Source organism: Pygocentrus nattereri, chromosome 13 (genome assembly GCF_015220715.1).
Source record: "Pygocentrus nattereri isolate fPygNat1 chromosome 13, fPygNat1.pri, whole genome shotgun sequence".
Taxonomy (NCBI): domain Eukaryota; kingdom Metazoa; phylum Chordata; class Actinopteri; order Characiformes; family Serrasalmidae; genus Pygocentrus; species Pygocentrus nattereri.
In genome coordinates this window covers 21512024-21525620 of record NC_051223.1, presented here as the reverse complement: position 1 = coordinate 21525620, position 13597 = coordinate 21512024, and the positions used below count along the sequence as shown (strand labels likewise).

At 42.8% G+C, this 13597-nt stretch overlaps 1 protein-coding gene across 1 annotated transcript; it reads left to right on the top strand.

The window, feature by feature from the left end:
• The first annotated feature begins 2263 nt into the window (after positions 1-2263).
• On the top strand, positions 2264-3525 carry adrb1 (adrenoceptor beta 1). Its single transcript, XM_017696015.2, has one exon. It carries the CDS (start codon positions 2279-2281, stop codon positions 3440-3442), a length of 1164 nt encoding a protein of 387 aa, XP_017551504.1. The 5' UTR covers positions 2264-2278; the 3' UTR covers positions 3443-3525.
• The last annotated feature ends 10072 nt before the right edge of the window (positions 3526-13597 follow it).

Below are 13597 nucleotides of genomic sequence, written 5' to 3'. Positions count from 1 at the left end.
TCACTTTTCCTTTAGAGTTAGCATTTTGGAGATACAAGCTTTTGTTCTGACAGCAACACACAGTAAGAAAAACAGCCTGTTTAACTATAAGAGAAATGGTCATGTAAAAATTTATTATGGCGTATCTTTGGTACATAAAACTGCATAGCTACTGGGTGGATGTGTAACTGGGCCCTTCACATAGTTACTGACACAACTGTTCCCTCTATGACTCACAGAAAGATCCAGTTTCTTAACAATATGTTTCACCAGCGAGTTTCCATCAACACTACCAGAGAGACTGGAACCTTGGCAACTTGCAACATGATGCATTCATTGTTTCTAACTCCAAAATCTTAAATACGTAGTCTAGGTAGTCTAACATTAGGGTTAACATTAGATGCCAGTGGCCGGAGAGTATTGACATGTTTGAGGGGCAACAATAGCAACCAAAATTAGCACATTCCTTTTATTTATTTATTTATTTATTTTGCAGCTGGGCCCTTAAGATCCTAGTTACACTGCTGAAATGTCATAAATAGACCCCAGGGAGAAAAAGAAAAAAAAAAGAAAATTGTAAGATATGGATGAATTCAAAATACACTTTCTTAATCTTTTCAAATCAGTACATCTCGTTCTTAACTGATACACGAGACTCTCGAAGCTTCAGATCATTGATTAGACTCAGCAACACATACACAGCCAGGCAACATGACTGTTAAACTCCCTATTAGGAACAGGGACTGTTCTGGTCACAGGACTTTATCAGATCAAAACAATGACTATAATGGTCTTTTGGCTTTTGCATTATATCTCAGTGCCACTGCAGCACTAAACTGTCTAATACACCTATTTTGAAAAAAGTACCTGTGTTTCCCTGCAGTAACTGTCCGGCGCCATTGCACAGTATTCATGCTTGGAGGGGATTTAGGGTTGTCTGTGGGTCTGAGACACATGCCGCTGGGCCCCAGTGCTGGAATGTAGATGTGAGGGAGACATTATCCATGACTACAGCACTGGCCCAATCTGCCTGGCCTGCCCCCATGCTATAAGGAGGGGTAATTATGATCTTATCTACAGTAACAGCTTCCTACTGCTGGCAAAAAAAAAAAAAAAAACATCTCCCACCGGAGTGTTTAGGTTTCATAAGGAAAGTAAGCAGCCTTTTTATAGCTCGGCTAGTGGCGATTTATCTTGGGAAAGTACTGGGGCATGCTGGAAATTACACTCAGCTGAATCGTGCATTGTTACGTTTGCAGGGTTGCGCCCTATCTGTCCAAAAGGCTCAGTAATTGCTTCATTCTGTCAGGCCTTGCATGGTAGAATATGTTACTCTTCATGTTGTTCTACAGTTTGTAGGACTCCATAAGCAGCCACTTAGTGGGGCATTTTCATTAGACCTCAATCTAGATTCCAAGACCATATGCCTACAATGACTCCAGAACAAGTTTAGATGACTTCACTGCAAATATTGCAGCAAACATACGGTGTCATCTCTGGGTAACCTCAGAAGAAAGATGTTGTTTATCAGTGCGCTGGGAATGGATTATCAGTTTTATCAGTGTGCTGGGATTAGATTAGACTTCAGCCCTAATCTTTCCTCGTTGTTCTGTTGTGTGCAGTGAAGCGCCTTTGCTGATGATAAAGCACATCTGACCTTAAGGCCATTTGAAGAACATCAGCAGATTATACTTAAAAGGAAGTCTATGTGGTCTTTAAACACAGTGTTTGTAAACTAGCCCACCCTGGTGCAGATATGTAAACAAGTAAAATAGTAAAAAAAAAAAAAAATTAAAAAGCAAAATATTTTAAATTGAATAGATTTTGAGTTATTTGAGTTATTATACTGCCAGTAGAGGCTCCTGATGTATCTAAACGGGCAAATAGTTACATTACTACACCCAAAGGCTGCTTCCATCCTTTTATACTTTAGTACTGGAATGCCCATCATCTGATGGCCTTTGAAGGTCTGAGCTGGAAGTCTATACTCAAACACACTGATATATAAAAAATGACATTAATATAATAATAATAATAAGCTGACCTCCCCTGCTGAGCGCGCATATCCTTTAATTGTCTCCTTTTATTTCTAAAGCCACAGCAGCTCTGAGTCTCTCTTTCCAGCCGTGCGTAAAAACGCACTGGCCTCGGCCACTTCAGCATCTCTTGGCTCGGACAGACGCTCCACCTCTTTTGGGGAGGCGCTTGACCGCGATTGGTGGAAGCCGGGTGTGACGTCACCGCCCCGTTACTCTGTGCGTTCCCTTTCTCAGTGCCCCGCGCTTAGAGGGCAGGACGGATGGAGCGAGGTGGCGAGCATGGCGCGCCACACGGGAGCGCGTGCTCGGCGGACAGCGTGAGATCGGGACGCGGAGCGCGCGGGCCCAGCATGGGCGACTACGGCAACGGCTCGAGGCGCGGGCGCGCGGAGCTGCCCCCAGGACCGTCGGAGCAGTGGGCGGTGGGCATGGCCGCGGTCATGGCCATCATCGTGCTGGTGACGGTGGCGGGCAACGCGCTGGTGATCTTGGCGATCGCGCGAACGCACCGCCTGCAGACGCTCACCAACGTGTTCATCGTGTCGCTGGCCTGCGCCGACCTCATCATGGGCCTGCTGGTGGTGCCGTTCGGCGCCGCTCTGCAGGTGCGCGGCGTGTGGCTATACGGATCCTTCCTGTGCGAGCTGTGGATCGCGCTGGACGTGCTATGCGTCACGGCGAGCATCGACACGCTGTGCGTGATCGCCGTGGACCGTTACGTGGCCGTCACGCGGCCTTTCCGCTACCAGAGCCTGCTGACCAAGGCGCGCGCCAAGACGGCTGTGTGCGCCGTGTGGCTCGTGTCAGCGCTCGTCTCCTTCCCGCCAATCCTGCTACACTGGTCGCGGCGCGCGGAGGATACGGCGTGCTACGAGGACCCGCAGTGCTGTGACTTCGTCACGAACGGCGCGTACACGGTCGCCTCGTCCGTCATCTCCTTCTACCTGCCCCTGGTCGTCATGGCCTTCGTGTACGCGCGCGTCTACGGAGAGGCCAAGAAGCAGTCGAGGAAGATCGAGCGCTGCGAGGGTCGCTTCCACAACGGCGGCGGAGGCGCCAAAGTGCTGGGCGCCAAGGAGCAGAAGGCGCTGCGGACGCTCGGCCTCATCATGGGCACGTTCACGCTCTGCTGGCTGCCCTTCTTCGTGGCCAACGTGGTGCGCGTGTTCCGCGCGCGCGCCGTCGACGACGGACTCTTCGTCTTCCTGAACTGGCTCGGCTACGCCAACTCGGCCTTTAACCCGCTCATCTACTGCCGCAGCCCGGACTTCAGGCGTGCCTTCAGGGCGCTCGTGCGCTGCGACCGGGGCTCCGCCGCCGCTGTGGCGCGAGACCCGTGGCGTCCCACCATCAGCTCTCAGGAGCCCAGCGCGCTCGCCACGTGTTCGCGCTGTGACGAGGGCAGCAGCACGACCCGGTGCTGAGGGTCCGAGTCGGACAACTGGTTGACCGCACTGAGGATTTATTACAGACGAGGAGCAAACAAGCAGGACTCGCCTTCTGGAGTGGGGAGTGGGGGGGGGGGTGGGGGGGGGGGGGGGGGTTCGAGAAATGTTTTATATTGTATCATTTGACGTTGAAGTAGCCTCCTTACTGCAGCCATGCAAAGTGCAGTGACTGTGAGATCTGAACGAATGTAAAATGTCCATTTTGCAGGGTTGCCAACTTTTCTGCCGCTTCAAATCAGGTTAAAGGGAATCCCGAAATAGATCAAACATTTGACATACAAACGGCCTACTTACTGCAGCCATAGGACGCGCTAGGGAACTACAGTGTTATAGGACATTATGTGGGACACCTAAGAGACTCCAGTTCATTCCATTTAGCTGATGCGTAGCGCATTATTTCTGAACGAGAAAAAGAAAATACTGTTAAAATGCTCATTAAGTTAGAAAAATAATTCCGGGAACTGAACAGAAGAACGGCTTCATCATTCATGGCCTATGGCTGTAGCTGTTTCTGCGGTTTGGCTGTTTATCACCTGGCGTTCCCTGACACCTGAGCCCACCCTGTACGTGCTGTGATTGCAGTGAGCAGTGAGCGAAAGGGTCGATTTTGCAAGGTTGCCAACGCTTCTGCCCTATTTAAAGCCCAGATTAGGACTAAAATGTGCAGCCTCGCCTGCGCAGTTGCAGACGTCCCCCTAATGCCCCGTTACAATTTAGAGGGTAGATGTTTAAATAAGAAAAAAGTTGTAAACGTACGAACATCCTCCTCCGCCTTTCAAGACAAATAAACGTCGCATTTGCTTGTTTCTTCGGGCGTATTTATTTTAGTTAGCTGTTGTAGCCCGAGTGGCGATGCTGAATTTTGCTGAGCTGCTTTTTGGTGGCAGGAAAATGGGCGACAGCGCGTTTCTTTAGTGTTGTTTGTACGCGGTCAATTCAGGCCTTTTTTCTCCGGTGAGTGATGGAAAATAAACCTGCAGAAACTGCTGATCTGGGCCGCGTCCAAAACCGTGAACACCGCCGTTAGTCGTACGTTCACTAGTGTAGTGTAGTGCGTGGTTTGGGACGCGCTCAGTGCAGCGAAATTGCTGTTAGCGTCGCGGTCTCCGCTTACGTAATACCAGCACTGTCACATGATTGGTTAACGACCGCACATGCCTTTATTTGATTGGTCAGGTTCTGCGCTCCGATCTGTTAGCGGAGTAACGAATGACTGAATGAGAGTAGCATCAACTCGGCTAAATTAGTTGATGTCAGAGGCAGCAGTTGGGAAGAAAATGAAAAAGAGGTCTAAAAATGGGGCACTTTTTAAATATTAATACCCAAAGCTGTTTCATCTACACACGGAAAATATAGTCCAGCTGTGGGGAAGTTCATCCAAGTTGGCAACCCTGTCTAATTCCTCTGAGTTGTTTCGAGCACTTACACTCATACTGGCCTTTTCTTTTATAAAAGCCGTTTTCATGAAACAGTCAGCTTTCATATTGTACATAGGAATGTGACGTTTTAAGAAATCTCCTTTTTACAGCCTTACTTTACCTCATACCTTAGAAATGTGCAAATTGTACGGAAGGAAATTGTTTATATTAAACAACCTTGTCGAACTACACAGTATTTATTTGGTACCAGGTAGGCTGTAGCTGATGGAGTGAGCGTGATGAACTGCCAGGACAATGGTCATTTAAAAGGAACTGTGATTCATTGCTATATTTGCACCATATTTGTTGCCTAATGTAAGCTGCTTCTTTTCTCTTTTAATGTCAGATTATTGTTGAATATTTTAATACTTCAGTTTGCCAAATCATGAAACAGTCGCTCAGTATTTTACCAATTGACGCACAAATAAGTCTGGTTCTATTTTATTTAGTGCATTTTCTGCCCAGTGCCATATACCCACATTAGTAATTCATGTATCAATGCCTCATGTAATGTATAAGGTCTTCATGTTTACGAGTGTGGAATAAAGTGTCCTATTGGAAACACAGTGGATGAATCAGCCTCTCTGCCCTTTGTTCTTGCCCCGCATTAAATTCAGGTAGTCTGTTTGAAGGATGCCTTGCCTTCCATTTCCTTGCTTTTGCATCACCTTTGTGATGATTTAAAATAAATAAATTAATAAAACATTTATGTTCGTTTCTGGCCTACCAAGCTGGAATTAAGAAAGAAGTCAGACTGAGAGAGTTAAAACGTTTATAAGCTGTGAGACTGCATCCATATTTGAATATCCATAATCGACATGATTCAAAATTGAAACAGACTCCCATGCAAAAGACCACCCAATGTCCAGTCTGCCAGACTGCAATCATTACTGCACTCGTTAAATATTCATGCTTATTGATCTAGTTCTGATAGACTTAATGCATCCAAAATGAAGGCCATTAAAAAAAAAAAATGGCGCATTTCATTTGACTGAAATCATAGTACACACCATGACAATACACACATACGTCATGATGGTCTTCTGCCTTACAACCTGCATACTGGTCCAGACGCAGCGGTAATCAAGATTTACATTACAAAACATTCGACCACGCATATTAATTTTCTGCATCAATGGAAAGACGTAAGCTTAAACTAACAGACTGGAAAAGAATTAGGTTCCTTCACAAAAAACTGACATGACGTTCAAAATCCAGCCCACTGTTATGCCACCTCACATAATGAAACAGCAGTGTGGATTCCCAAAAGTGGAGTTCTGTGTTTAAACACATGCTTTTGCTTTTGTAATGAAGGCTCTGTCAGCTCTGTCAAAGGAATATTCAGCATTTGTCAGGCTTATCTCTGTCTGCTGCATCTGTAGCATATGGACGATTACCATAAAGTCATTTTGACATGTTTGCCTATTTTTCATAAAAGAGCAGGAAATTCATTGACTTGTTCATTCTTACAGAAACTGTGGGGGAGTTAATGAAGCGGCTTCTGTTTTAAGTGTGTTTTCACTTAATTACTCAATGTGTGTAACTGCAGGAAAACACATTGAGTCCTACAATTGCAGCAGATTAGGGATTAAACTGAAAAACTGACAGGGCACTTATCCAACATTTATCTTGCATTTTATTTTTTTCACTAAGATCCACAATCATGATTCATTGTTATTTGGCCATTTAACAATCTCTCTTTATCTCTTGGAATTAAACATGCAGTTTTTGAGGGATGCATGTAAGTGATGTTTGTTATGATTGGCTGCCCTGTATTGCATCATGTTCATAAAGCGGTCTAGGCTGCAAGACTGATTATAACCTCTGTGTGTACAGGTGGGGCTGAACTGCTGTAGGCTGCATAGGTGGATGTATGTAAATGAGTTTCTTATGACACTACGAAAGCACTGAACTCAAAACGGACCGTTTTTTGCAGCGTAGTTTACATCCATGGACTGTACACTGTTAGAAATATCGGTACATTTTTCGTTCATCGAGGTGCAAATAATGTAAATGTTCCCCCAAAAGTAATACAGTGGTTTGAGGGTCCAATTGTGCACCTTCAATACATTTTTCAAGGTGAAAATATTTGTACATTTTAAATTGAGAGACGGCGTATTATATTAAAAAATATAACTTCAGTGCATTATGGTACAGTCATGTTTCCTGACTAAATGCACTGAGATGTATCCTTGGGGGGTGGTTTTGTACCTTTATTTCTGAGAGTGTGTGGAGTGGGGAGTGAAAGGCACATTTTGAATCTTAAACTCTTTTATTCCACCAAAGCAAGGAAAATGAGCTTTTCCATGATATAGGCCCCTTAAGGATATAGCAATTACTTAGTCAGCATTAGTTATGGGTTCCTCCTCCATCACAGAGCAAATGATACTAACCATTAGCCTAGACACACAAATTACTGAATTCATGATGGAGTTTTTGGAAGACTTTAGCATGAATGGAGGGCAAACGGAGTGAAATATGAAACTGTGCAATCTTCTCTCCTTCTAGTAGTCTATAGGACCATTTCATTCTGCTGTGAAAATCTAGGTGTCAGCAGCTGTAAAGGCCTGCCATTTGAATTGGCTCATAAGGGAAACATTTTATTTGAGTCCACATCTGTGTGCTATTAATCATGGCAGGATTGGATGCTTTAAAATGCATTAGCGTTTTAAGCTGTCCCCAGAGGCTCACTGCACATTTAAAACCACTCTAGAAAGGCTGAGTGGAATATGGCCGGTCTGATTTAGCTAATGAACCTTATTTGAATGTGATTGCCCGTTCTAATACAACAGTGCAGAATTAAAAAAAAAACAATAACCGCACTGCCTGCATCATCAGAGCATCAGCACGGGCACCGTTCCACCTTGTTATTAGTAATCATTTGTTTGGCAGGAGCTTATATCCGGCCCAACAGCAGGGCGGCCTAACAGACAAGGGCCCTTATGGTGCAAAATACATTCGCATGATATGCTTTGGATTAAACACCTGCACGAAAGGAAGGCTTCCTTTTCTTTACCACGGCCACATGCGTGGAGCATGTAACGTCACTGACATGCTGCAATGGCCATTTGGCAGTTATTGTTTTGTTATTGTTTAAAAATTTGGCCTGAAGGAACAGAAATAATTGACACTACACAGATTGGGATTGCGCTCAGGAGAAATGAAATACGTTTTGGTGGCTATCTCACAATTTGACGTGAATTGGTTCCTTGCATTCTCTGCATTAACTTAAGTAGTTATTAATAGCAGTTGAAAGGCATATTCAAAAGATCAGGCAGGCTTAAAATGAACTTCCATTATATGACTATTACCACCTTGTCTGGACCAGCACCAATCTCTACACACATTTTTATGTCAGCCGGTGGCTGCTATTAGCACATTGCAGAGATAAGACCCCTGTGATTTTCCTCCTCACACTGACCAGTGGCCTACTATGTAGCTGTCTGATGAGGTGCTGAAGGGCCGGCATGCAGTGTGTGTACCTGAGCATCTGTCTGGCTTCCAAACACTCCTCGATGTGTCTGAGTTTCCATTTGGCAGCATTGCCGCAGGGTGCTTGTTAAGCACAATTTCCTTAAGAGAACATGTGCTGCGATGTTACATAATGGATAATTTGAGCATGTAACTATATTGTATTGTCAAAAGTCTAACTTTGCTGCCACTGAATGAAGCTATGTTAGTTTGAAAGTGCTCCAGTTGTGCTGACATTCAGATGAAGCATGTATTCGAGTATACCTTATATTCCAAATATATGCACTGCTATTCAAATGGTTGGAGCTAATATATACAGTTACATAACATTTGCAGCAGATCAGTGTATTAACTAAGTATGATGTGCTAGTTTTGTATTTTAACATAATCAGAAGGAAGCTTGGGAGGTGTAAACAAAAAAAGAAAGAAAAAAGAAAAATTGTAGATTGAATGTAGATTGAATATAGAATTCTAGAATGATGAACAGAGCTGTAATTGATCATAAAATGACTGAGAATGTGGTATAAAATCAGTAGAAATCATGAAAGTTAGTTATAATAAGATAAACATCCAGAATGTTTCATATATCAAAAGTGGTAGGTGATATTGATAAAATTCAGTATCACAATAATTTCTTAATATATCATAACATCACTATATCAGATGATTTTTTTCTCAATGCAAAGAAAACATTTTCGTGTTATCATTTTATTGTGTTTATCTCCTAAAATTAAACAGGCTGTTCTTGCAACTGCGGCTTTTAGACGGATATATGTACATGACCTCTTTTCTGACTGGCTGTGCTATAATGTGCTTGATTCAAAAAGGAGTCCAGGCTAAACCACTACTTATAACTTCAGTGTCAATGGGTGGAGCTAAACTGCCACAGGCTGGACAGATGAATATTTCTAAATATGTTGGTTTTTGTGACATCGCAAAAAACTATAAAATCAAAACAGGCTGTTTTTGCTGGTTTGTTTTCATATCATCACTGTCAACAAAAAACATCTCACCATTTTTGTTGATTTTTGTTTTTCTGCATAATTCACTAAACCGAAAAGCAATATAATGTAGATGATACATCAGCCTATATTATTAGGTCCACTTATCATTACACTTATTGTTCTAAACAAAAAAGATTAACATGACAAGTGATTTCAAACTGTTGAAGCGTGGTATATGTATACGCTTGTATACCATATTAATTTGTATTGTCACTCAACTTTCATTTATGAATTATGTATGTGTACTTATTGATGCATTTCATCATTTGTTATTGGGAATGTATACGAGTTTAACCATCTGTATGACAGTGAGAATGCCATCACCATGACAAGATAACTGTGCTGGTGGTAGACATTAACATGGCTTATGAATTCACTGGAGGTCCTCAAGGCTGATGAGTTTCCGAGCTTCTTATCGGGAGGAGCTAAAAATAGCCCACCAGCTGGGTTTATGCAATGGCCCACTAGCACCATGAGCATACACAGCATCTCTTAACCTGGCATATTTCACCACCTACAGCAGCCACTGAAATGTCACACAGGTGAGCCGAATTTCAAGGACGTCTTCTTCACTGCTGTACTGATACACAGAAGGAAAGAGCTATAAAGAGAGAGAAAAAGAAAAAGAAGCTGTGTGATCAGTGAACTTGCTCAGCAAGAACCAACAAGAGGCAGAAAACCCTATAATCATTTTTACCACTACTATACGGAAATTTAAATAGAAACATGCTGCTGATCACCAAAACAGCACAGTGAATCAGTTTGATGAATAGATACAACAACTTGCATGCTGCTATCTGGACACAGCATTTTGGGAACGATCATATTTTTCGTCTTTTTCAATGCAGTACTCTTCCAAACATATCTCTGTTTATGCAAGTGATTCCCCAGCTGGCAAACTCTCATATATCTTTGCTATTGTGATAGTCTCTCTGTTTTCCATACATATTCAGCCACTTGGGTAAACAGAACTATTATTAGTGCAGGAAACTCATCACCTAAATCACAGTTTAAGATGAGTGAACAACAAGGCTTCAATGTCATGTTGTAGTTTTGCTGAGGACAATAGTAGCTTGTACAGCCACAGATAACATAATCAAACACGTTCTGCACACAGTGATAGAACTGGAAAGCAGTGCACTGCAACTGCACCCCAACTCAGTACTTTCAGCTGTACTAAGAGCTGGCTGCTTCTCATAAGGAGAGAGAAAGCAGTTTCTCTATTCTCGAATGGAATACCAGCAACATGCCATTTAGAGCAATGCCATAAAAAATCTGGTCCTCAAAGGCACATAGAGATTACCAAACCTGGCTGGTAGCCAAATGGGTGGGTAGTGCCTCACAGCATGAAGGGCCTGGGTTTGATTCCCGGGAGACTGGGGCACTTTCTGTGTGTAGTTTGCATGTTCTCCCACAGTCTAAAGACATGCTGTCAGGTGAATCAGACATGCTAAGTTGCCTGTAAGTGTGAATGTGTATATCTGTGTCTGTCCTGTGAGGGACTAGCAACCTGTTCAGGGTGTCTCCTGCCTTCAGCTCAGTAAGTGCTGGGATAGGCTCCAGCACCCCCCATGACCCAGGAGGATAAACGGCTTGATCGAAAAAAGTGAGTGTAATTCTATTCCACTTTATATATATATAAAATTCACAGATTCAATACATCAGGGTCATGCCTCACTTTAATACATTTTTCAACACAGCAAAAATTAGGATAGTCTGTAAATGTGCCTCGTGTTAATATGTTAATGTTTCCATTTTCGGTTTATTATAACATCCAACATTATAAAATATTTTAAATTAATGCACAAGCCACAAGGTAATATTAGCCCGAATCTAATATATGCAGACAAGGAGTGTGCTGTTCTCAATTTTGAGAAATAAAAGAAGCAATACTTTCAGAGGAAGGTGGTGTGTTGCCTTCATTGAGAAGCTTATTTAATTTTCATTTTACGTCATGCAATATATTCAGTAGTAAGCTGAGTACTTCCATTGCTCTATCTGTTGAATAAGTTGTTTCATACCTGTGCATACTGAATCAACGGGGCTCGACTTGAACAATACTTTGTATTATTAAACTCCTGCTACACGACTGGGGAGCTCCGGTCCTGGAGGGCCAGATTCCAGTAGAGTTTGGTGATTTTCCTGCTCAAGCACACCTAATTTAACTCATCAGCTAATTACCAGGTTTAGTTGGTGAGCTAAAACAGGGAAATTTCCAAACTGTGCTGGACTCAGTTCTACACCCCTGTCCTACTAATTAAAGTTATTTCTGACAACCAAACATCCAAGCCAAGAACCATTTAGGAACCATTATTTTTAAAGAGTGTTGGGTTATTTCATGGTTGCATTTCCATGCGCTTGTGCCAGGGTCACAAAACCAATGTAAACATAGTGAGGACAAACACTATGCAGGTGTTTTAATATTATGTGAGAGGGCAAGGGGTAGAGCAGAGCAAACAGAGACGTGTTTGTTCTGGATATCGCTGCATGTTTTGTAATATTGCTCTGACTACGAGAACGCATAGGCCTAACTTATAACGCACACAATGCATACAATCCCAATTGTTTCCCAATACTCCTCCATTGCACCAAAACCTTTGGTGTTTGCTTTGATCAATCAGACCCATGTTAACCTCATGAAGAGTTTAATTAGCTGAGTTAGCAGTACTGGAAGCAGGAAAAGCATAAAAATAAGCAGTGCAAGGGTCAGGACTGGAAAACACTGATAGAATCTGTCTTTGACCTTGACATTATACCTTTCCCTGCATCAATAATCTGCTGACTGAATCCACAACCTAGTAAACCAGTGATATTAAGATTAAGATTAAGTAACCCTTATTAGTCCCACAACGGGGAAATTTCACCTCAGCATTTAACCCATCCGTGAATACACATACACTCTAGTGAGCGCACACACACACACACACACACACACACACACACACACACACACACACACACACACACACACACACACTAGGGGGCAGTGAGCACACTTGCCCGGAGCAGTGGACAGCCCAATCCACAGCGCCCGGGAAGCAGTTGGGGGTTAGGTGTCTTGCTCAAGGACACCTCAGTCATGTGCTGGCTCTGGGGATCGTATAGGCGACCTTCCGGCCACAAGGCTGGTTCCCTAACCTCCAGCCCCCAATGGGCAGTCATGGGTCACAAGATGGGTCACAAGAAGAAGCTGAAGGCAAGTTCCTTGTTGATTACTTGCGTTATGCGCAATAACACACAACCTTTAGCGTTCTATTTCGTTTATACAAAAAAAATAAGAAAAAAACACTACTTAAGCCCTGCTGCATAACAATGATATAACTATGGTATAAACATGTCATAGCAGATGTCACACGCTGTCATGACAGGTCATGTCTAGTACTGTAAGGGTCGTGTTAACATTTCCAGTAGGTATCATGACAGATATTGTTTGATTTCATAACAGTGAACTGTAGAAATTAGTATGTGAGATAAGCGGTATGACATCAGCAAACAAAATCTGTCCTGACATCTCATGACAGTGTATGACATCTGCCATGGCATGTTTATGGTATGGTTATGTCAATGTTACATAGCAGGGTTCAAGTTTAAGAAAAGAAAAAAAAAAGTAAAGCAAAAAGCTCTGAACATTGCATCAAATGTGCTTTAATGCAGGCAGTTTCTTCCACTTCAAAAGGTAGAAGCCTTGTGCACATAAAACTATAAAACTGCTGCAATCTCAGTTTCAGCTCAGCTTTTTCAGCATTTGTAGATTTATTCTGATTGTCATTTTGTTTCAACCAGTCTATAAACCATTTTACAGCTGATCTTGTTTGCTATTAGTGTCTGGCTAATTTCAGTTTAGCAGTTCTGCTGAGACAACTGGCAGCTGAAAAGACAGGTTGCTATCCTGCTATCATACTCTTCTTCAGAATCTGACCAAACAGTATGCAGGTCAAGTATTATATCATAAAAGTTATCTATGTATCTATCTAAATGTATCTACTTAGTTTTTTGTATGCTCCAAAGTACCAGCTTAGTAATGGTTAGCTGCAGTGTAACACAGACGTTGCTCTGCAATCTGTGCTCAGTGGTATGGTACGCTGTGAAAAAACACAGGTAAATCGCTCCTCAACCAAACAGAGTGTGCTGTTGACCCTGAATTCAACCTAAAATAGCAAGGGTATTTTCAAACACCAGGTAAACGCCCCCATGCTCTGGTACTTACATGAAAGCTATCAGGGTAGCATTTTGCAGCT

Excerpts from the sequence above, each read along its gene's own strand:
- adrb1 (XM_017696015.2), top strand. The coding sequence starts at position 2,279 with ATGGAGCGAGGTGGCGAGCATGGCGCGCCACACGGGAGCGCGTGCTCG.